Source organism: Saccopteryx bilineata, chromosome 12, assembly GCF_036850765.1.
Source record: "Saccopteryx bilineata isolate mSacBil1 chromosome 12, mSacBil1_pri_phased_curated, whole genome shotgun sequence".
NCBI classification, from domain to species: Eukaryota; Metazoa; Chordata; class Mammalia; order Chiroptera; family Emballonuridae; genus Saccopteryx; species Saccopteryx bilineata.
The window spans coordinates 58822072-58843065 of NC_089501.1; the positions used below are offsets into that span (position 1 = coordinate 58822072).

The 20994-nt window shown below is 50.2% G+C and overlaps 1 protein-coding gene across 4 annotated transcripts in view; it reads left to right on the top strand.

Moving 5' to 3' along the window:
* The first annotated feature begins 3373 nt into the window (after positions 1-3373).
* FAM120B (family with sequence similarity 120 member B) overlaps positions 3374-20994 on the top strand; it is a 42623-nt gene continuing 25002 nt past the window's right edge. For 3 of the 4 annotated variants that reach the window (XR_010727646.1, XM_066247753.1, XM_066247756.1), the window contains exons 1-3: positions 3392-3484; positions 10763-12195; positions 19861-20041. Coding sequence is in view for 3 of the 4 variants with exons in the window: in XM_066247753.1 (XP_066103850.1) it covers positions 10783-12195; positions 19861-20041 (1594 nt within the window). In the remaining variant the exon portion in view is untranslated. Of the gene's footprint in view, positions 3485-10762; positions 12196-19860; positions 20042-20994 lie in introns of all 4 variants that reach the window. The other variant, XM_066247755.1, reaches the window with a different exon arrangement.

The window sequence follows — 20994 nt, forward strand, 5'->3', positions numbered from 1 at the left end:
ACTTTGCTAAATTCTTCCTTGTTGGTCACATTTAGTTTATATTCTGATGCTAAGAGGACGATTTCTTCCTTTGAGCAGGGTTTTCCTACCTGGATTCCTTTTGGCAGCTAAAGGAAGGGTCAAAGTTCCTTTTAAGTCTCTTGTTTCTTAATAACCAGCTTTAAAATCAATATCCCAAAAGCGTATTTGGGGTGGAAAAACTTTGGTCCCCCTCAACATACACATTTATGAATACATATAAGATCACGTCTCATTTCTCAAAAATAACTACGGCACCCTTTTGATTAAATTATTATTCAATATTTACCTTATTAAAATTGTGTATATGCTGTTATTACATTTTTCTGCACAATTTTCTGTCTTTACTGGACTCAACAATTGCCTAACTTATTTGCTTATTGACTTTTATATGTGCAACTTATTGTCACAAAACTGCAGATCTTTTAAAATATTCAAACACATTTGAGGGGACACACTCTTTCTGGAGCTATGTCTCCAGGGCCTTCTTTTCCAATCTCGATGGTTCTTAGTTTTCATCCTTGCACTTTCTTCCTCTTTCTCAGTTGGATTCCTGCTCTCTAGGTCTTAAAATACTCCTATGTCTTGACTTCTTAAAACATCCTCCAACCTATTTCTGAAATAAAGTTTTGGATAGAGATTTTTGAGCTGCATATCTGAAAATATCTTTATTCTACTCTCACACTTAACTAATATTTTCATTGAGAGTAGAATTCCATGTGGTGGGGCCAGGGTCCGCCGCCATCGTGGCCATTCACATGCAGGTTCCCATTGGATTCGGGCAGACGGTAAAGAAATGGCAGAGTCGGAGGATGGTGGGCCATTCTGTTTATTGGTGTCTCACCAAGACGGGCAAGCCCCAAGAAAAGCCAAGTCCATGGAGGGCAAGGGATCAGGGAGGGGAGAGAAAGGAAATCCTCCCGCACCTCTCGCTGGTGGGGCAGAGTCTCTCTTCTGGGAACATTAACAAGACAATGGCCCCTCCCAATCAGGAAGGCAACCTGCAACCTCACAGACCACTGTATCTGGCATTTCCCAGCCCCCAATGAAAACTATAAGCGAGCAAACAAGTTCATCATATTTACAAACTTATTTGACCAACACATTTTAAAATTAATTTCTTCAGAATTTTGAAGTAAATGCTCCATTGAATTCTAGCTTCCTGAGATTGTAGTGAGAATTTCCATGCCTTTCTGATTTCCAATACCTAAAACGTAACCCTTTATGATTTTCTTATGGAACCTTTTTAAGATCTTTTATCACTGAAGTTTTGTGATAATGTGCCTTGGTGTGAACTTTTCAGATTGGTTATGCTGGGCATTTGGTGTGCTATTTCAATATGAGAATGTTTTTAGATCTGGAAAATTTTCTTGAATTATTTCTTGAGTAATATCCCTACTCTTATCTCTGTTCTTTCCTATAATTGCTATTTTCAGATGTTGAACTTCTTAATCTTCTTTTATTTTTTTCTTTTTCCATGTTTTTTTTAAGATCTTATTTATTCATTTTAGAGAAGAGAGAGAAAAAGGGAGAGAGAAGCAGGGGAGGAGCAGGAACCGTCAACTCCCATATGTTACTTGACCAGGCGAGCCCAGGGTTTCGAACTGGCAACCTCAGCATTCCAGGTTGATGCTTTATCCACTGCATCCACCACAGGCCAGCTACCATGTCTTTTTAATTCTTGCTTTATCTTAGAGGCATCATCAAATTTATCCTCTTTTTAAAAATAAATTCTTACATTAATTTTTGAATTTCTAAGAGCTTTTTATTTTCTGAATACTCTTTAATATACATTGCTTATATGGATGCAATATTTTTAGAGATTATAGATTAACTTTTATGACATTTTTTTTTCTTCTCCTAATTCCTGTTTTTTTCTTTTTTTGTTTGCTTCTTGTTTTCTCACCCTTTCTCAAATGTCTGTTGATCCGTGGTCATCTCTGTATATTCAGAAGGGAGGCAGGAGGCTTTCTGCAAGCTCAGCAGGGTAGATGAGGCCTAACCAATGGCAGGACTCAGACAAGCAAGGAGAGATGCTTTGGACAGCCTCCCTCCCTCGCCACCACTGTCTGAGAGGAAACTTCCTGTTCCTGAAGTCTGACGTTCCTGGTTCCTCCCTCACACCACCTGAATCCCTACTTCCATCTCTTTCCGAGGTTTGCTCTGTCTGCCTGGATGCCCTTCTCTTCTGATCGCACCTCAATCTCATCCTTCCTTCCAGGATCCGCTCACACCTTACTTCCTTGCCACCTTGTTTATCACACATTCTAAATCTCACTCTAGGCTTTACTTGCTTTCTAAACTTAATGTGTCTCCCCAACCACGATGCCAGCTCCTTACTACAGGCCATCTCACGCTCTTCCTGGTGTAACCCCAGGCACCCAACCAGCAGTAGGTACTGAGCATCGTTTGATTTCATTCTTCAAAAAAAACCCAGATCAACAGAAAATGAAAGCCTTGTATGCCAAATGGAGATTCCTTTCCAAATTTTTTTTTTAATGTTTATTGTATTGAGTCTAGAGAGAGAGAGAGAGAGAGAGCAAGGAAGGGAGAGTGGGAGAGAGACAGACAGGAACATCGATCTGCTCCTGTATGTGCGCTGACCAGGCATTGAACTGGCAACCTCTGTGCTTCTGGATGATGCTCTAACCAACTGAGCTGTCAGCACAGAGCCTTTCCAAATTGTTGACTGCATGCATATGGTGCCCCTTCCATCTGGTAACTCCTGAGCGCTTGAACTGTCTAGTGCTTTGGACTCTGCAGGACAACCTCCCTGGGGCTCACTTTCCCGAAACACGCTGAGCGTGAGCATGGGTTTGAGATGCACCCTAACCTGGTGCTATTAATAACTGATTTGTCAATTATTTTCTTAAAAATAAATGAGATTGATTTCAAGGCTATTTTTTTGCCACCAAGCTTGGCTACCAGGGTGTTCTCTCCGCTGCAGAGAAAAGGGTGGTGTTGCAGACGGAGGAGTGGGGAATGCGGGGCGCGAAGGCTGACCGTCGTCCGAGCCCAAGGGAACCAGCCCCGAAGGGAAATAAGGCCTAACAGTCGTCTGGAGTCCAGCCTCGGTCACACAAGGCGATGCGCAGCAGGATGAGGAATCCCGGTCAACCCGTTGCCCGCCCACTCACTGCCCAGCGCCCCGACACGCTCCCACCGATACCCCACGCTGCGCGGAGCAGCACCACTCGCTGCCGGAGCGGAAAGCTGCGCCCCACCACGCCTGCGCAAAGCCGGGACCGGGGACTAAGGCCCCGGCAGCACCGCGCGGTTTCCCAGGCAACGGGCGCGGCGCCTGCGCACCTCGTCCTCCAGCGACTCGGCTCCGCCCACGCGCGGGGCGGACCCTTGAGCGGAAGCGCCCTGAGCGGGAGCGGAAGCGGAAGTGGAGGTGCGCGAACCTCTGCGGCTGGGCCCAGGGCGGCGCGGGCGCGTCTCTGGTGGTGGTGGGCATCTCTAGGTAGGGCCCGGCCTGTGGGGCCAGCGCCGTCCGGGCGCCGCTCTCCTCCCGTCGGCCTTGGCTCTGCCGGCTGCGCTCGCGGTTCTGCGCCATCGCGGCCTCCTGGCCGTGAGCCTGGTGACTGTGTCCGGGCCGGTCCTGCCCGCCTCAGCCCCACCGTCTCCCTCCCGGGCGCGCCTGTCCGGCCACGTGCCGACCCCGCCGCGGTGTCCCTCGCTCCTTCCCGCGCCACCCTCCCGTCCGGCGACGTGCCGGTTCCCGGGCGCCCCGCGATCGTCCTCCAGGAGTCTCCGAGGTGTGCGCGCTGCCGTGACCCCGAGCCTCCGCACGGGGCCCCGGGGACGGGGGGCGGCCAGGCCCTGCGGGTGCTGCGCCCGGGCAGCCGGGGAGGGGCGGAGGCGTTCTTCCTGCGAGACGGGCGTGGAGGGGCCCGGGTTAGGCGGAGACGCGCTCACGGGACGGCGGGGCGCAGGTGGCCGTGATTCGGGCACCTGGGCCCGGGGGTGAGAGACCTGCTGGGCGGGACGTGGCTGCCGGTGTCTCCGGCGACTTCGGGGCTGTAGAGGCTCGTGCGGCTGCTTCCTTAATGCTTGCTGGGAGTTTTTACGTCTCAGGACGCTTCTTTTTTTCTTTTTCAAGTTTTTCTATCTTTGCTTTTCCCAGGACAGCGTTCAACCTTCCTACCAAGTACCCTTTCCACACTTGTCCCTGCTGGGGGCTTAGGAGCAAGTGAGAGGGCTGGCCCTGGTCAGGTAGCGCAGTGGTTAGAGCGTGTGCAGGTGATGCCAAGGTTGCGGGTTCCGTCCCAGATCAGGGCTCGTAAGAGAATCAGCCGGTGAAGGCGTAAGTAAGTGGAACAAACGGATGCTTCTCTCTCTTTCTTCCCCTCGCTAAAATCAATCAACTAATAAAAATTATTTAAGAAGAGAAGCAGTCCATAGATGGTAAGTTAGACTCTGGGGAGGTCTCTGATGAATAAATTGTTTTAGTTTTAACTCAATGAGTTTAGAGTTTCATATTGGATTTGCTGTCCTGGGTTCATAAGGCACAGTTTGTACACAGCTGCACACATTTTCCTCCCCTGTGTCCAGTGACGGGCTGTGTCTCGTTGGCCAGGGACGCGTTGGTGCGCTGCGGTGGGTGGGAGAGTCTCCCGTCTCAGTTGCCCTTCCAATCCTGATCGTTCTGATCCTGCCCCCGGGGCTGAGGATACCTTCAGGGAAGACAGAGTCTGGACTGTGCCTTAGTGACAGGCACACAGGCTTTGGAGGCAGGTGGGTTCCAAGCCCAGCTTTCCTCTGCTGCCTGTGACCTCGCCAGGTGACTTCGTGCAGGTGGCACTAGCTCTCCTGCCTTTGCTGGCAGATGAGCCATTTCCTGCAGTGAGCAAAACCGGTAATGTGCCGAAGGGACCAGAGCGGATGCTTGCTGTGGAGCTTTTTGATTTAAAAAGGAGGCATGTTTTTTGCAGAACATTTCGTAGAACAAAGAAAAGTTTTAAGTACACGGTGTTATACATTTTGATGTATGTACACACCCACCCAGGTTTCTTACTTGCTGAACGGCCCTGAAGCTTTGCTTCCCTCTAAAGATCCAGATATTAGGCGAGGATATTGTGGTGTTCAGCTGCTGTGTCCACACCTGCTAGCACAGGGCCTGGAGCACAGTGGACTCCAGGGGAGACTTGCAGAGCACATGGGGGAATGTAGATGTCATTGCCTGTGGCTTATCTGGGGCCAGAATATGGTCTCTCTACCCCCCTTAGACTTTTGCAGCAGGAAATAGGGTCTGGATCCCTCTAGTCTGCGGGGTATTGGGAAACCAGAACAACTAGCTTCCCCAATAGTCCCTTTACCCCCAGGCTTGCCTTCCTGCCTCCATCCCTTCTCCGAGACGAGAGGAGACCTAGGAGCTGTGGCATTTCTAAAACATCTGTCACCTGATTTCCCTTCTGGTGATGTGTCAGTGTGTGTGGTTTGCAAGCTCCTTTACCGCCTGGGCTGGCCTGCAGCTCGCTCTTCCTCAAAGCACAGGTTCTAGCCATACTTCCCATGTGGGTCATTTTCCCAATTTTTCATGTTTGAGGAACACACTTATAAATAAAGTTGCAGGTCAAACTACGTAATAGAACAGATATTTTAAGCACCTTAGAAACATCCATTTAATAATAAAAAAGATAACATATGGACCTAAATTTATCCCTTATCGATCTTACTTCAGGCCTCCCATCCACTGGCTCTCCAGTCTGTGACTGGCCACTCAGGATGGCCGTCATGTGTCCCAGACCTGGGCTGGGTCTTCCTGTTACATGTTCTGCAGGTTTATGTTCTCTGCCCTCTTCTGTCCTAATGTTTGCCCAGGTGCTTGTTGCTGGGTGGATATTTCCCTGCTGGAGTGCAGGGCTTGTCTGTCTAGTTTATGCTCTGTGTCTGCCGTGGAGCTCCGATTCACGTTCAGGTAGAACCACCCTGGTGGTGCTGAGGAGGTGCCACTGCAGGTGGACTCTGAGGGAAGACCCAGGACGTGCTTGTATGTTGCCCGGGCACTTTTACGTCTGCAGTTATCCCCAGGGAAGAGATCAGGATGGGCTCAAAGACTCGAGGATCTTACATAGGGCATGCAGTGTCAGAAGTAACCCAAATGTCAGTGGTAGTGTTGAGTAACTCATCTTACACCCACATGGTGCACCCATTAGAAACGACACTGAGGGGTTAATGTGGTATGGGAATGTAGTCATAATAAATTAAGACACAAAGTAGATTACAGAAAAGTATGATCCCAATTATTAAAAACAACAAAAAGACTAGAAATACATACTCTAGAATATTGTAGTCCTTGTCTTTGGGAGATGAGATCATGAGTAGAACATGACTGCCTTATTTTTTATGGCTACTTTTTAAATTAAAAAAATTACAAATAAACATCACTGGAACTAAAAAGTAATCTAGTGTATAAACATCATGAGTATAGTAAACCCTCATTAATATTTATATGGCTTTGTTTTAAATTTTGAAACAATTTAAGAAATTTGAACTGGTGCTAGGCAGAATTTAAGCTTTACGCAAATGGTAAGTGACTGATGAGTAACTTTAGAATCTAAGTGAAACTGCATCACAGCAGTGTATGAGGTAGGTCTCCTAAGCTCACTTGCAGGTAAGAAAAATGAGGCTTACAGAAGACGAGAACTTGCTCAAAGTTGCTTTTCAGGGACGTGATTCCAGGCAGTTCTAGAGCTTTTCCTTTGTCATCAGCACTGCTGGTGTCAGCCCCTTCCTAGGACGCAGCGTAAAGAGTCTGCTGGCAGCTGCTGAGCGTCTGCTTCAGCCTCACGCTGGCTTTTTGGCTCTGGCACCAGTGGTCATGCCAGACTGTTGTGGGGGTCCTCAGGGCCTCCCGAGTCTGGACATGGATACCCAGGCATAGGGAAGCACACTGTAATAGCTACAGGCCTTCCATTTCTCGTTTCAATAAGCAGCTTATTTTGACACTGAAGACAGGAAGACTTCAATTAAGACTTGCCATAGGGGAGAGATGGGGCTCAACTTCAAATACGGCAAAGACATCTGGGGGTTGATAACCAGCAAGCAGAGTAAGGGATCAGCAAGAATTGGGGCGGGGCTGAGGACTTGGATCAAATGTCAGGGGTGGGGCGTTCTCTGACTCAGCAAGATTCTTAACTGAATGGACCGCGGGCGTGAGCATGGAAGGTTGCAGCCTCGCGCAGAAGAGAGCCCAGAGGAACCTGCTTGAAGTTTGGTCAAGGAGAGTGTCATGTTAAGTGAGCCCTGTGTGGCGTCTCTGGCCATGGACTCCATCTAAGTGGCAGCTGCCCTGAGTTCACTTACCCAGTTGTCTATGCACTGTAAATGCAGTTGAGGCAGCAGTGTCCCTTGTGCTGCCACAGGATAAACTTGGAACCCTCAGTCCCTGTTCTTACTCTTCTGTGCAAGGGGTGCCCATGGGTTACTCTCTTTTATTGGAGCGATGGGGAAGGAAAGGAGAGAAGAAAGCAGATTTCAGATATCCCACATGAATAGGGAGGGCCTCACTGAGGACCACGGCCCAGCCAGCTTGTCACCATTGTAGACTCAAGAGTGGAGCACAGAACAGAAAGAAGACTTGTCCCTGTCATCCAGGGCCACTGTTTATAGAGTCACCCCTGACTTTCATGTTTATTCCTTAACACAGCCCAAAAACACTGTGATGTGTGTTAATTTGTAGATTTTTCTGTTGTGGGGATAGAAATTATTTGTCTGATAAACATAAATTCAGGGTTGTGGTTTCATGGCTCTCTGGGACATTGATCTGTTTTGTCTCCAACTTGAAAATTATTTTAGTCACCTCAGCTGTCCAGATGCCCTCAGCATGGGCAGTGTGCTGACACAGTTGGTGAGCTGGCCACGTCTGAAGGTTGCAGCGACCAGTGGCACTGGTCATCCTGCAGATGCTGCTCTGCACATGAGACATGTCGCCATGACTACCCGTGTCTGGAGTGGTGGTGGGTTGTGGTCTGACCCTCCTGTCGGTTGGTAATGCTTTTGCTGAGACACGCTGCTCTCTAGTTCTCCGTTCATTGAAAGACTGAATAAAGGAGCTCTGACTTACCTTTCTCCTGTTTACTTCCTCGTTCACTGGGAACCCAGTACCTGGGATTGGCTAAGGAGAAGGACGCCATTCCTCAGAGTGAGGCCACCTCCAAGATGGCATGGTCCCTGTGCCTGCTGCTGTCCTCCATGCACTGCCTGCATCGACAGCACTCCGGGCAGTGGTTCCACTCTCTCTACCTTTGCCCACTTTTGAAGACTGTAAGCTTGGCCATCCCTCATTTCTTTTTTTTTTTTTAATTTATTTTTTATTAGTTTTAAAGAAAGAGGAAGGGAGACAGAAACATCCATCTGTTCCTGTATGTGCCTTGCGATCAAACCAGCAACCCTTATTTATCTGGGTGACACTCCATCCAATTGAGCTCTCTGGCTAGGGCCTTATTTCTCTTTATACACCTGCTCTTTGATGCCTTCATTCATTTAGTCACGAATACTCGGCCCCTCGTGTGGCAGACACTGCTGGGTGTTGGGATGTCACAGTGGAGAGGGGTCACATTGACGGGACTGATTCCCAGCCTACTGAATGAGACAGTTCTATTTTATTTATAGACAGTAAAGATTCTATTATTTACAGGTATAATACATGAAATTATATGTATATGTATGTATCTGCAATCATCTTAACTACATAAAGGTAGAGAGTGAAAAACTTTGTTAATGCTCTTAGCAATAAAAGGCTTAAAAACAAAAAAAAAATGATTTAAAAAAAGTAATGTCAAAATTATCTTTTTGAAGCATTTTGATTCCCACCACACTGCCTGTGTTGACTGGTGTGAGTGGTGTGGGCTTTAACATGTTGAGCTAAAAATAGGGAAGGACCCTTGATGCCATAGGTTACCAGATCTTTGCCTATCTGAGTTTTCCTTTGAAAATGCCACAGAAGAGCACATTGTAAAGTAACATTCCTGTGGTGATTTGTGACTCAAAATGGGAGAGATTGGCAGTGTGAATGGCAGGAAAAACCAGTGCTGTGTTTAATTAAAATTGTGAGCTTTTCACTACTGGGGTGAGAAAGGAGGAAAACTTTTGAATGAAATCAAAGCAGAGCTAAGCCCGAGCCTGTGACATAAAGAGGAGTGTGTTTTGGGAAGTTCAGTGTTGTCACTTGCAGTTTTAGTAGAAAAATGCTTGAAACAAAAATCCCTTTCTGTTAGTGAGGGAAGGCAGCCAACCCACACGGGACCCAGAGGCTGCACCACTGGGGGCCTGGCCCGTGGGAGCTGCTGAGGGCAGGTTCTGTTGCCCTCCCACCTGCAGCTGGTGGGCTTGGAGGGGGGTCCACTGCGTCCCACCTGGAGCCTGGGTAAAGAAAACCAAGCCACACTCTCAGTTTGTCAGATTTACTTTTACTTTGCTCATTGTCAACAAACCTCACAAGCCTGCTTTTTCCCAAGTTCGGCTTAAGTAAGAATAATGGCCTGGAATTTGAGAAGTCTAAGCACAGTGACCACCCTTATATCTTTAGACGCCATTTCCAGACCTGCACCTACCTACCGTTGGAATGTCAAAATAATGTCTTCTATTACATCTTTTATTATGTAAGGACATCTTATTATAAAGTACTCTGCTTAGATTTCGTTCAGATTTTGAATTTATTTCTTTATTTTTACAGAGGCAGAGATAGGGACAGACAGACAGGAACGGAGAGAGATGAGAAGCATCAATCATCAGTTTCTCGTTGCGCGTTGTGACTTCTTAGTTGTTCATTGATTGCTTTCTCACATGTGCCTTGACCGCGGGCCTTCAGCAGACTGAGTAACCCCCTGCTGGAGCCAGGGACCTTGGGTCCAAGCTGGTGAGCTCTTTGCTCAAGCCAGATGAGCCCGCACTCAAGCTGGCAACCTCGGGGTCTCAAACCTGGGTCCTTCCACATCCCAGTCCGACGCTCTATCCACTGCGCCACTGCCTGGTCAGGCCATAGTGAACTTTTATGTACTGTGTTTCTGATCTGAGGTAGGGGATCTGTGAAGGCAGAAGGCCTGCTTAAGTTACATGTGGATTTTCAACTGTTCACGGTGGTCAAGACCCTGACCCACGCATTATTCAGGGGTGAGCTAGTTTTCTTTTTTAACCCCTTTATTGAGGTATAGCTGATAGTAAACTGCACGTGCTTAGAGTTTACAATTTAACACGTGTTCACCTGTGAAACCACCACAATGAAGATAATGAATGGGCCTATCACCCCAAAAGGCTCCTCTTTGTAAATTCCACCCCACCCCACCCCCGGCACCCAACCAGATGACCTGGATGTGCTCTTTGTCACTACAGTGAGCTCAGCTCTCAGCTAGAATTTCATGTAAATGGAATCATACAGGGTGTTTGTTTGGTCTGCCTTCTTTCAGCAAAATTATTTTGAGAAATACCGTTTATGTTTTAGGTTTGCAAGGTTCTGTTTGGGTTCCTAGATGGGAAATATTACTTCTTTGAAAACTGTTAGCCTGTTTTGAATTCAGTTCAGAAATCTCTTGAATAATAGTCTTAGTTAAAATCTTAGAAGATGCTACACTATGTTGTCCTTGTGAAAGCCCAACTCTTAGGAGAAGCTCCTCACGTGTCTCCGCGGGGCCTCGTTAGGCTCCTGACAGAGAGTGGCACTCAGCATTGTGTGTGTGTGCCCTGTAAGATGCCATGTGTACTGATAGTGCTGTAATGACTGATTTCTTTCCCTTTCCAGACCCTCCCAAGAGTCCCGTCATGGGTGTTAGAGGCTTGCAGGGGTTTGTGGGAAGCACCTGCCCACATATCTGTACAGTCGTCAGTTTCAAAGAGCTGGCAGAGCAGCACCAGAGCGAGCACCCTGGATGCAGCCCCTCCATCGTGGTGGACGCCTTGTGTTGTCTCAGGTACTGGTACACGCCCGAGTCGTGGGTGTGCGGCGGCCAGTGGAAAGAATACTTTGCCGTCTTGCGAAATTTTGTTAGGACTTTCACAGCTGTTGGCATCAAGCTGATATTCTTCTTTGATGGCATGGTGGAGCAGGGTAAGAGAGACGTATGGGTGAAACGAAGACTCAAGAATAACAGGGAGATAGCCAGGATTTTCCATTATATCAAGTCACACAGGGAGCAGCCTGGCAGAAACATGTTCTTCATCCCCTCGGGGCTGGCCATATTTACCCGACTTGCTCTGAAGGCCCTGGGCCAGGAGACTCTGTGCTCCCTACGGGAGGCTGACTACGAGGTGGCCTCCTATGGCCTCCAGAGTCATTGTCTGGGGATTCTCGGAGAAGACACTGACTACTTGGTCTACGACACCTGTCCCTACTTCTCAATTAGTGAGCTCTGCTTGGACAGCCTCAGCACCATCATGCTCTGCAGGGAGAAGCTCTGTGAGAGCCTGGGCCTCCGCCTGGCCGACCTCCCGCTCCTGGCCTGCCTGCTGGGCAATGACGTCGTCCCGGAGGGCGCATTTGAGGTCTTCCGGCACAGGTGCCTGGCTTCCTACACCGCCATACAGGAGAACTGGGACAGAAGAGGCAGCGCTGTCTTAGCCGTGGCAGACCACATAGCCAGAGTTCTTCGTGTCCACCAGGGTGAGAAGAAGCTGGAAGAGATGTTGCCTTTGGGACCAAACAAAGCTCTTTTTTATAAAGGGATGGCATCATATCTCTTGCCAGGACAGCAATCTCCATGGATTTCCCAAAAAGCCAAAGTTATAGCAACTTTGGACAAGCCGGTAGTATTCATGAGTTCAGACCCTGAATCCAAGCAAGAAGTTCCCATGAGTACAGACCCTGAATTCAAGCAAGAAGTTCCCATTAGTACAGACCCTGAATTCAAGCAAGAAGTTCCCATGAGTACAGACCCTGAATCCAAGCAAGAAGTTCCCATGAGTACAGACCCTGAATTCAAGCAAGAAGTTCCCATGAGTTCAGACCCTGAATTCAAGCAAGAAGTTCCCATGAGTTCAGACCCTGAATCCAAGCAAGAAGTTCCCATGAGTACAGACCCTGAATCCAAGCACGAAGACCCCATGAGTACAGACCCTGAATCCAAGCACGAAGACCCCATGAGTACAGACCCTGAATCCAAGCAAGAAGACCCCATAAATATGAAGCCTGAAATTAAGCAACAAGTAACCATGGTTTCAGACACTGAAATCTTAAAGGTATGTAGATATGCCCACTCAAATCTAAAATGTCCTGATAGAAAACGTACCAAGCAGGGGATTCTTCAGTGACTGTTGGCTGCCTACAGTAGTTAAGGCACTTTGGGGATACAGAGCAGGACCCTAGGCTAGGAGTTTAGTTAGGAAGTGTGACACAAGCCACGAAAACACATTATAAACCGTAATTGATACTGGCACACGGCCGTTACAGAAGGGAGCTCTGGGAATTTGAAGCAGAGAGATTACTGTGGGTTAAGGTACAGAGGAAAACACCTCCATAAGAGGCGGAAGTGGAGCCAGACCTCGGTGGGTCTGACCTGTGCTTTGAACAAAGAGGGGTAAGCGACAGAAAGGTGTGGGGTATGGAATCTGTCACCTCGGGCACAGTGGTAGGACAGCAGGCTAGGAGGTGGGGCTTAAGGGGAGAAGTAGGAAGAGCAATCCGGGAGTGGTGGACTGCAGCCAGACAGTGAAGTTCTCACATGCCACTCCGGGAATTGGGACCTAACTGAAGTGCTACAGAGCCCTTCGGGGTTTTTGATGAGAGGACCACTGTTAATGAGCCACTGCTGTGTGAGGTCCTGTGCTAGGTGCGTTACATATAGTACGTCATTTAATTCTGTATTACGGAAAAAGTACACGTTCACAGGAATGCCCACAGGCACCACAAGTCAAAATCAAACTCCTGACACCACCCACAAACCTTTCATTGCTCTGCATTGTGAGTGCCACCATCCTCCATCCACTCATATCAGTTACAAACCTAGGAGTTTCCCCCCATTTCTCATCAGCTGTCTCTCCCAAGTCCAGTTCTATGTGCCTGTCCAGTGACTTAGCACCCTGGTCCAAGCTGCCTTATCTGGACTACTGCAGTAATTGCTAACACTCTTCCCGAGTGGACTTGGGCCCGGCCGGTCCATTGGCCATGCTGCGTGCAGAATAGAGCCTGCTCTGCGGCTCGTGACGACTCCTCGGGCAGAAACCCTCTCCTGAGCGAGGCTGTGGCACGCCCCGCCTTATGTCCACGCGCATGCTCTCCTTTCTCCTGGTTACTACCCTGGTTACTAGTCTTTTCTGTCACAGCCCCCAGGAAGGCCCCGGAACCCCCTGCAGTGCTCACTGCTATGTGTGCCTGACATTTGTCACACGTGCCCATGGGAATGTCGTGTTTGGTGACTGTCCTCACTGCTAGCCTGAGGCAGTGCTGGATGGGCAGGGTCTGGCTGTTTCTCTCAGCGCTGACTCCCTGCGCCTGTCATCCTGTGTTGTGGCAGCTGTTCCTTAAGTCTGAAATGAAGTATTTGTCCCCTTTCCCTGTGGCTCTAGTTTCTCCTTCGTGACCTCTCCTCCTGTGTAGCTCCATGGGTTCTCCGATCCTGAAGTCCTCCTCTGTGACATACGCTGAGGCAGATGAGCTCATTCAGTAACAGGAAACTATAGTAAAAATAGGGTAAACTACATGCTTTCGGAGAGTTATAGGTGAAAAAGTATTAACAGTGACACCAGTTCCACCTGGAAGCACATCTGATGTACTTTGAAGGAAAAAGAATGTGAGTTGGAAGTGGAGGCGCCCGTGTTGATGGGGAGCAGGGACAGCGTGAGAGAGGGGGCTGTTGCTGTCCTCCCGTGGACTCAGTGATGGGAGTCAGGAGCCTGGGGAGGCGTGTGGAGCCCCCTGAGAGCCGGTCTGCGCTGTGCTCACGTGTTCTCAGTGTGCCGTGCAGGCGGCTGGAGTCCTGGGGAGGCGTGTGCAGCCCCCTGAGAGCGGGTCTGCGCTGTGCTCACGTGTTCTCAGTGTGCCGTGCAGGCGGCTGGAGTCCTGGGAGGCGTGTGCAGCCGCCCTGAGAGCCGGTCTGCGCGGTGCTCACGTGTTCTCAGGGTGCCGTGGGGGTGGGCTGGAGTCCTGGGGAGGTGTGTGGAGCCCCCTGAGAGCCGGGTCTGCGCTGTGCTCACGTGTTCTCAGGGTGCCGTGGGGGTGGGCTGGAGTCCTGGGAGGCGTGTGGAGCCCCCTGAGAGCCGGTCTGCGCTGTGCTCACGTGTTCTCAGGGTGCCGTGCAGGCAGGCGGCTGGAGTCCTGGGAGGCGTGTGGAGCCCCCTGAGAGCCGGTCTGCGCTGTGCTCACGTGTTCTCAGGGTGCCGTGCAGGCGGCTGGAGTCCTGGGAGGCGTGTGGAGCCCCCTGAGAGCCGGTCTGCGCTGTGCTCACGTGTTCTCAGGGTGCCGTGCAGGCAGGCGGCTGGAGTCCTGGGAGGCGTGTGCAGCCCCCGGAGAGCCGGGTCTGCGCTGTGCTCACGTGTTCTCAGGGTGCCGTGGGGGTGGGCTGGAGTCCTGGGAGGCGTGTCCCCTGAGAGCGGGTCTGCGCTGTGCTCACGTGTTCTCAGGGTGCCGTGCAGGCGGCTGGAGTCCTGGGAGGCGTGTGGAGCCCCCTGAGAGCCGGGTCTGCGCTGTGCTCACGTGTTCTCAGGGTGCCGTGCAGGCGGCTGGAGTCCTGGGAGGCGTGTGGAGCCCCCTGAGAGCCGGGTCTGCGCGGTGCTCACGTGTTCTCAGGGTGCCGTGGGGGTGGGCTGGAGTCCTGGGGAGGCGTGTGGAGCCCCCTGAGAGCCGGTTCTGCGCTGTGCTCACGTGTTCTCAGGGTGCCGTGGGGGTGGGCTGGAGTCCTGGGAGGCGTGTGGAGCCCCCTGAGAGCCGGGTCTGCGCGGTGCTCACGTGTTCTCAGGGTGCCGTGCAGGCGGCTGGAGTCCTGGGGAGGCGTGTGCAGCCGCCCTGAGAGCCGGTCTGCGCTGTGCTCACGTGTTCTCAGTGTGCCGTGCAGGCGGCTGGAGTCCTGGGAGGCGTGTGGAGCCCCCTGAGAGCCGGGTCTGCGCTGTGCTCACGTGTTCTCAGTGTGCCATGGAGGCGGGCTGGAGTCCTGGGGTGTGTGGACCACGCAGAGCTGATCCTCCAATAACACGTCTGTGTAGATATTGTTGTTTGTAGCTGTCACTCCTCACATTTCCCCTTTAATCATCACGCAGTGCTGTCACCAGATGCACTTGTCTCCCTTCTCTCATGAGGACAGGGGGGCAAAGGTGAAGTGACACTGTGTGTAGGTGCACGGCTAAGACTTGATGGACTCGTCTGAACCCAAGCCTTTGCATATTTGACGCTGCAGTATCCCGACTGGTCTGGAAACTGCTGGGCCCTGGGCAGCGGCTGAGACGGCTGTGGGTGGGTCTGGAAGAGGGAGAGTGGAGGTGCTGGAAGCAAGGCTTCAGAGCTGGCATCTGGGCAGGTGAGGAATGGCACCCGGGCAGAGGGAACCACAGAGCAGGCTGGGGACACTTGGCCACTCCGTGCGTCCAGGTGGCCTTGCCTGTGAGTCAGCCAGTCCAGTGCTCTGAGCACGAGGCCTAGCCAGCTGCCAGCATCCACAGCGCCACCCCGCCCGCTCTGCTTACCTCTGCCACTTCCTGACTCACCCGCTCCCAGTCGGTGTGGCTGTGCACGTGTCCTCTCTGGGCGTGGCTGTGCTCCACAAACCCAGGCATGCACCCACCCCCTGCCAGGCCCCACCCCTGGCCTTCCCTGCTTTAGTGGGCACCTGGCCATCTTCCTCAGTCTTTTGCAAGAGGAGTGCCAGCCGGTGAAGTGAGACCACAGAGGGCAGCACGTGGATTCTGAAAGACCCACGACCTCATTTCTATACCCATGAGGAGGTATTGGCTATCTAAGAAAGGGTGTGATGTCATCAGATTGTGTTTTGTTTAGTTTTTTAATATTTTATTTATTGATTTTTAGAGAGAGGGGAGAGAGAGAGAAGGGGGAGGAGCAGGAAGCATCAACTCCCATATGTGCCTTGATCAGGCAAGCCCAGGGTTTCAAACCGGCAACCTCAGTGTTCCAGGTCGACGGCTTTATCCCATTGAGCCACCATAGGTCAGGCCAGATTGTGTTTTTTGAAATACTTGCAGAGACGGGACTAAAGTTTCAGTTGAAAAAATAATAAGGTTGCAGTTGCAGAAACCCAGGGAAAAGACAGAAGGCTAGCAGCAGGAGAAGAGCAGTGGAAATCCACTTGTCTCAGAAGTGAAGCTAGTGAAAGTCAGTCTTGCTGTGAGGCGGTCTCCTTGCTTGAGGGCAGGAGGAGGAGGAGGAGAGGCTTCCCATGCGGCCGTGACAGTTGGAGAGAGGGACCTCCAGCCCGTTTCTGGGCAGCAGGTAGGCAGGTGTTTGGAAGCTACCCCAGGAGAAGGCTGGCGTGGAGCCTGAAGAAGAGAAGCAGAGAGAGGAGAGGTGGGCAGGGGTGGGGAGGAGGGCGAGGGAGGAAGATCCCAGCGGGAGAGCAAAGAGGCAGGTTTCAGGGGGAAAGACAGGCCAGTGTCACAGGCTGCAGGGGGCGTCGGGCAGGACCAGGAGGCAGAGGAGGTCTGGTGGCCTCACAGATCTCTGCTTGCCCATGGCCTTGGTGGAGGTCCAGTTATAGGCATTTCCCGGACCCTGGGGACGAGGTTGGGGGATGTGGGCCTGCCCTGCTCTGCAGGACATCTGGCAGCGGTGGCACCTGGACAGGGCAGCTGGGAGAGTCCTGGTCGCTGTCCTCAGCAGACGGAGGTGTTGTCATAGACGGAGGGCCCTTGTGTGCACCCAGTGACACGTCTGCTGAACTTAATCATGGCTTTGGAAATAAATGGAAGTTTCTTCAGTTCGCTTTACATTTTTTCTTAAAAACATTTGCAGTGGTGTCTTCCAGCCTATCAGATAGGTGACCAGAATCAAGTATGTGTGTGTTGTAACCACACAGTCACCCTGTGCACCCATGTGTTTTCTCTGTGTGCTTATAGAGTGTTGGGTAGACTGGATTATTAATAGCTTTAGAATTCTTAGATTAGATGGGTTTTCCTAGTACAGAATGCTATGTATCTACAGGGAAGGGCAGAGATAAAAAACCACTTACTAGGTGAGATGTGGCCAATAGTTTTTGCCCCTGGGCCAGATTAGAAAGAAAACTTTTTTCACTGGCCAGACGAAATATTAAAATTAAAAAATGTTAAATACAAAACGATTCAACTAAACAAAATTTTATTATGTAATTTGTTTATGAATAAATGTGAGCGAAAAACATTTTTAATATACAATATTATTTTAATAAAAATATAATTATATGTTGTATAAATATCTAAACTGTATCTCAATCAAAACAATATTTAATTCATAGAATGAACTTGAAGGGGTTATATCTCAAATAAAACAATTATTTCATTTTACAAACAGCCTGGACACATTTTCAGTTATCAACTGCAGCTATTGTCTATGCTACAGTGCCACTTGATTCAGCACACTTGACCACAAAAATAACGAATTGTTTGACCTTGGGTGCGCACTGGCAAACTCCACCTAGAAGAATGTGGGTTTCACATCGTCGCTAAATGTCAAACAGTTCATATTGAGTACAGATGAGCACAAAAGTTGTAAATCTTTATAATGGAATTCTTTTAAAAAATACAAAAGTATCGCAAATCCATTCGACCAATTATTGGAAGTTTACCCTGGATTAGTCACATGGGGAATTCTTTTCCGCGTATCACTATCTTCTTAAATATCTTGATTTTCAATAATCAAAAATGCTTCCGCTTCTGAGTAGCTAAGATTTTAAAGTAGTGGAGAATATTAAAAATTTAATCGCAGGCCGCATAGACTCATTATGTGGACCGGATTTGGCTTGCGGGCGTGGGCAGTATGTTGGCCATGTCTGTACTAGGTGATACTGAGCTAATTAGTAGATTAAAGTTATAATTTAGAAAATTAATCTGAAAACCCTTAGCACACCCAGACAAGGCTGTTACATCTCAAATTCTGTATAGTGGCCAAAATTTAAGACTTCTTGGTAGAGTAGATATAATTTATTACTTTGTAGATAAATTTGGCAGAATACCAGTTCGTTTCAAATATCATAAAAATCAGAAATGGTGGAAGAGGGTGTAGGAGAACAAATCAGAAACTATTGCCTTAGAAGGACCATGAATCCATGACCGTGACATTTCTGATAGATCTGTGTCACGAGGACCAGAGAACTAGGTCACTGCTGATGATCTTTGAGTATCAAATAATAGCTCTTTTAAATCTTTTTTCTTTTATACTTTATTGATCTTAAAGCTGTTTGTCTGTTGGTGGTCTTGATTTAAAGACATTCTAGCAGTGACACAAACATTTTTTTGGCCCATGCAGCCTTATAACAGCGGTCAGCACTGACAGCGTACATGATATGCCAGGCCAGGGACTCCACATGTGTCACCCCCTTCGTCCTCAACAGTTGTGTGAGGATGGCACTTTATTATACCTGCCTTGTATATGAAGAAGCTGAGGAATTAAAATTAAAACTCAAGTCTGCAGTATAAGTCAACATGACTAGTGTGTATAAATAATGAGATGGTCTGATTCCCAGAGTTTTTGGTGTTCCAAGTAGTAACCCTGATGCCACATTTTAAATGCCATTGGCTATAGACTGTTTGATTTAATTTTTGGATACTAATGTAGATGAATTTATCCCTGCAGTAATGAGAATGTTCTTCACAGGAAAATAAAAACTGTGTGTAGGTTACCATAGCCCTTCTGATTTTAAGTTCCTATAAATGAGAAAGTGGAGTCATTTAAATCACATCTCATCACCTACCACATGCCCAGGCATAGCAGGGCAGGAACAGATGGGTTCTCAACATGTGGCTTTCCCTCAGTAAGAAGTGATCATGGATGTGAGGGCGATCTGGCTGCGACATCTGTCACCCCATTGATCGCCGGGTTGACTCGGCTGATCTGGCTGGCTAGGTGGGTGTCCCCTTCCTCCCTCACCGCTCCATGTGCGTCCCTCCCGAAGCTGCGCGCTCCGTCGAAGAGGATGGCCTTCCTCGCTAGAGGAGAGGACCGTTCTTCGGTCAAGGGTATACGAGTAGCTGCGCTCTCCTGCTAGAACCCCCAGACAAGTCTCAAGAAATGATCACAGAGGAATGAGTGCGACACAGTTTCCCCTCCCGAGGAGTTTATAGTTTAGTGGCGAGAGCAGCCGGGATAACCTCTGCAGGGTCCTTGTGAGCTGAGCCCGCTGATGTCGGGGCAGAGGGTTTGTGGAGGGGGGATGTTTGAGGTCAGCCGTCACGAGAAGGGGCTGGGGGAGTGGGAGGCTGGGAGGCCCAGGACAGAGTTGGTGGAGCACAGGCAGAGGTGGGAGCGGGCTGAGCATCTCTAGGAGCGCTGCCAGAGTCCGCTGTGCCTGGGACAGGTTCTGGGAGGGGTGGTGTGTGCGGGAAGGAGCAGGCCTGACAAAGGCCCTTGCCTGTGAGTGTGAGAGTTTGTGGCAGCTTTCAGAGGCGGGCAGTGACTGGGCCTGTGTTTCCGGGTGGTAGGGAGGGGCAAGACGGGGCTGGGGTGGGTCCTTGCTGTCGGGTGGACAGAGAACTGTGCTGCGGAGCTGGCCGGCACGTGTGCGTGTGCTTGGAGCCTGGAGCAAGGGAGCAGGAGGAAGCCTGGCCAGAGGCCCTGTGGGCAGGAAACACAGAGGCCAGCTTGAGTTCGGGACAGTTCTGTATTGCTGAGAGCCTTGAGAGCACTGTTGTGTGACATACGGGTGCTGACTTTTGTATTAAGGTGGTTCTTTTGTTTTCAAGGAAAAACCCATGTGTCTAAATTCTGAATAGGTTGCTAGAGCCCGTCACGTGCAGGCGGAGAGCTACCTGGTGTACAACATCATGAGCAGAGGGGAGATCGAGTGCAGCAACACCCTGGAGGATGCGCTGGACCAGGCCCTGCCCAGCCAGGCCTTCGTCTACCGCCCCGTGCGGCAGCGGGTCTACTGCCTGCTGCTGGCAGAGGGCCGAGGTGAGTCCTCGGAACAGCACAGGGCGCGGGCATTCCGGGGCTGGCCGGACGAGGACACGGGTGCGGTTGGATAGGCTGCTCCTCTGCGGAGTCCGCGGTGGAGACAGCCACTGGCATCGCATAGAGCGAGGGTAAGAGCCACGGGCATCTGCATAGAGCGAGGGTAAGAGCCACGGGCATCTGCATAGAGCGAGGGTAAGAGCCACGGGCATCTGCATAGAGCGGGGGTAAGAGCCACGGGCATCTGCATAGAGCGGGGGTAAGAGCCACGGGCATCTGCATAGAGCGGGGGTAAGAGCCACGGGCATCTGCATAGAGCGGGGGTAAGAGCCACGGGCATCTGCATAGAGCGGGGGTAAGAGCCACGGGCATCTGCATAGAGCGGGGGTAAGAGCCACGGGCATCTGCATAGAGCGGGGGTAAGAGCCACGGGCATCTGCATAGAGCGGGGGTAAGAGCCACGGGCATCTGCATAGAGCGGGGGTAAGAGCCACGGGCATCGCATAGAGCGGGGGTAAGAGCCACGGGCATCTGCATAGAGCGAGGGTAAGAGCCACAGGCATCTGCATAGAGCGAGGGTAAGAGCCACGGGCATCTGCATAGAGCGGGGGTAAGAGCCACGGGCATCTGCATAGAGTGAGGGTAAGAGCCACGGGCATCTGCATCTGATCAGCCAGCAGTCAGCCTGTAGTCATATAGAAAAGGAGCATTGTGTCTATAAACTGTTATTTTTTTATTCCTTAAAAGGACTTGTGCTTAAGTGTGAAAACCCTTTTCTCCTGCAGGAGTTTAGAAATGGTAATTATTAGAAGACATTGTCTACTTACTCGCCCTTAAAATAGGGTTTTCATAAAATCTAATGCATCATATCTTAAAATATAACAAGTTTTCCTTTTGGGTGTGTGTAATTAAGTGGGGGTGTCTCCCGTCTCTGTCTGTGTGCAGTGGTGGCG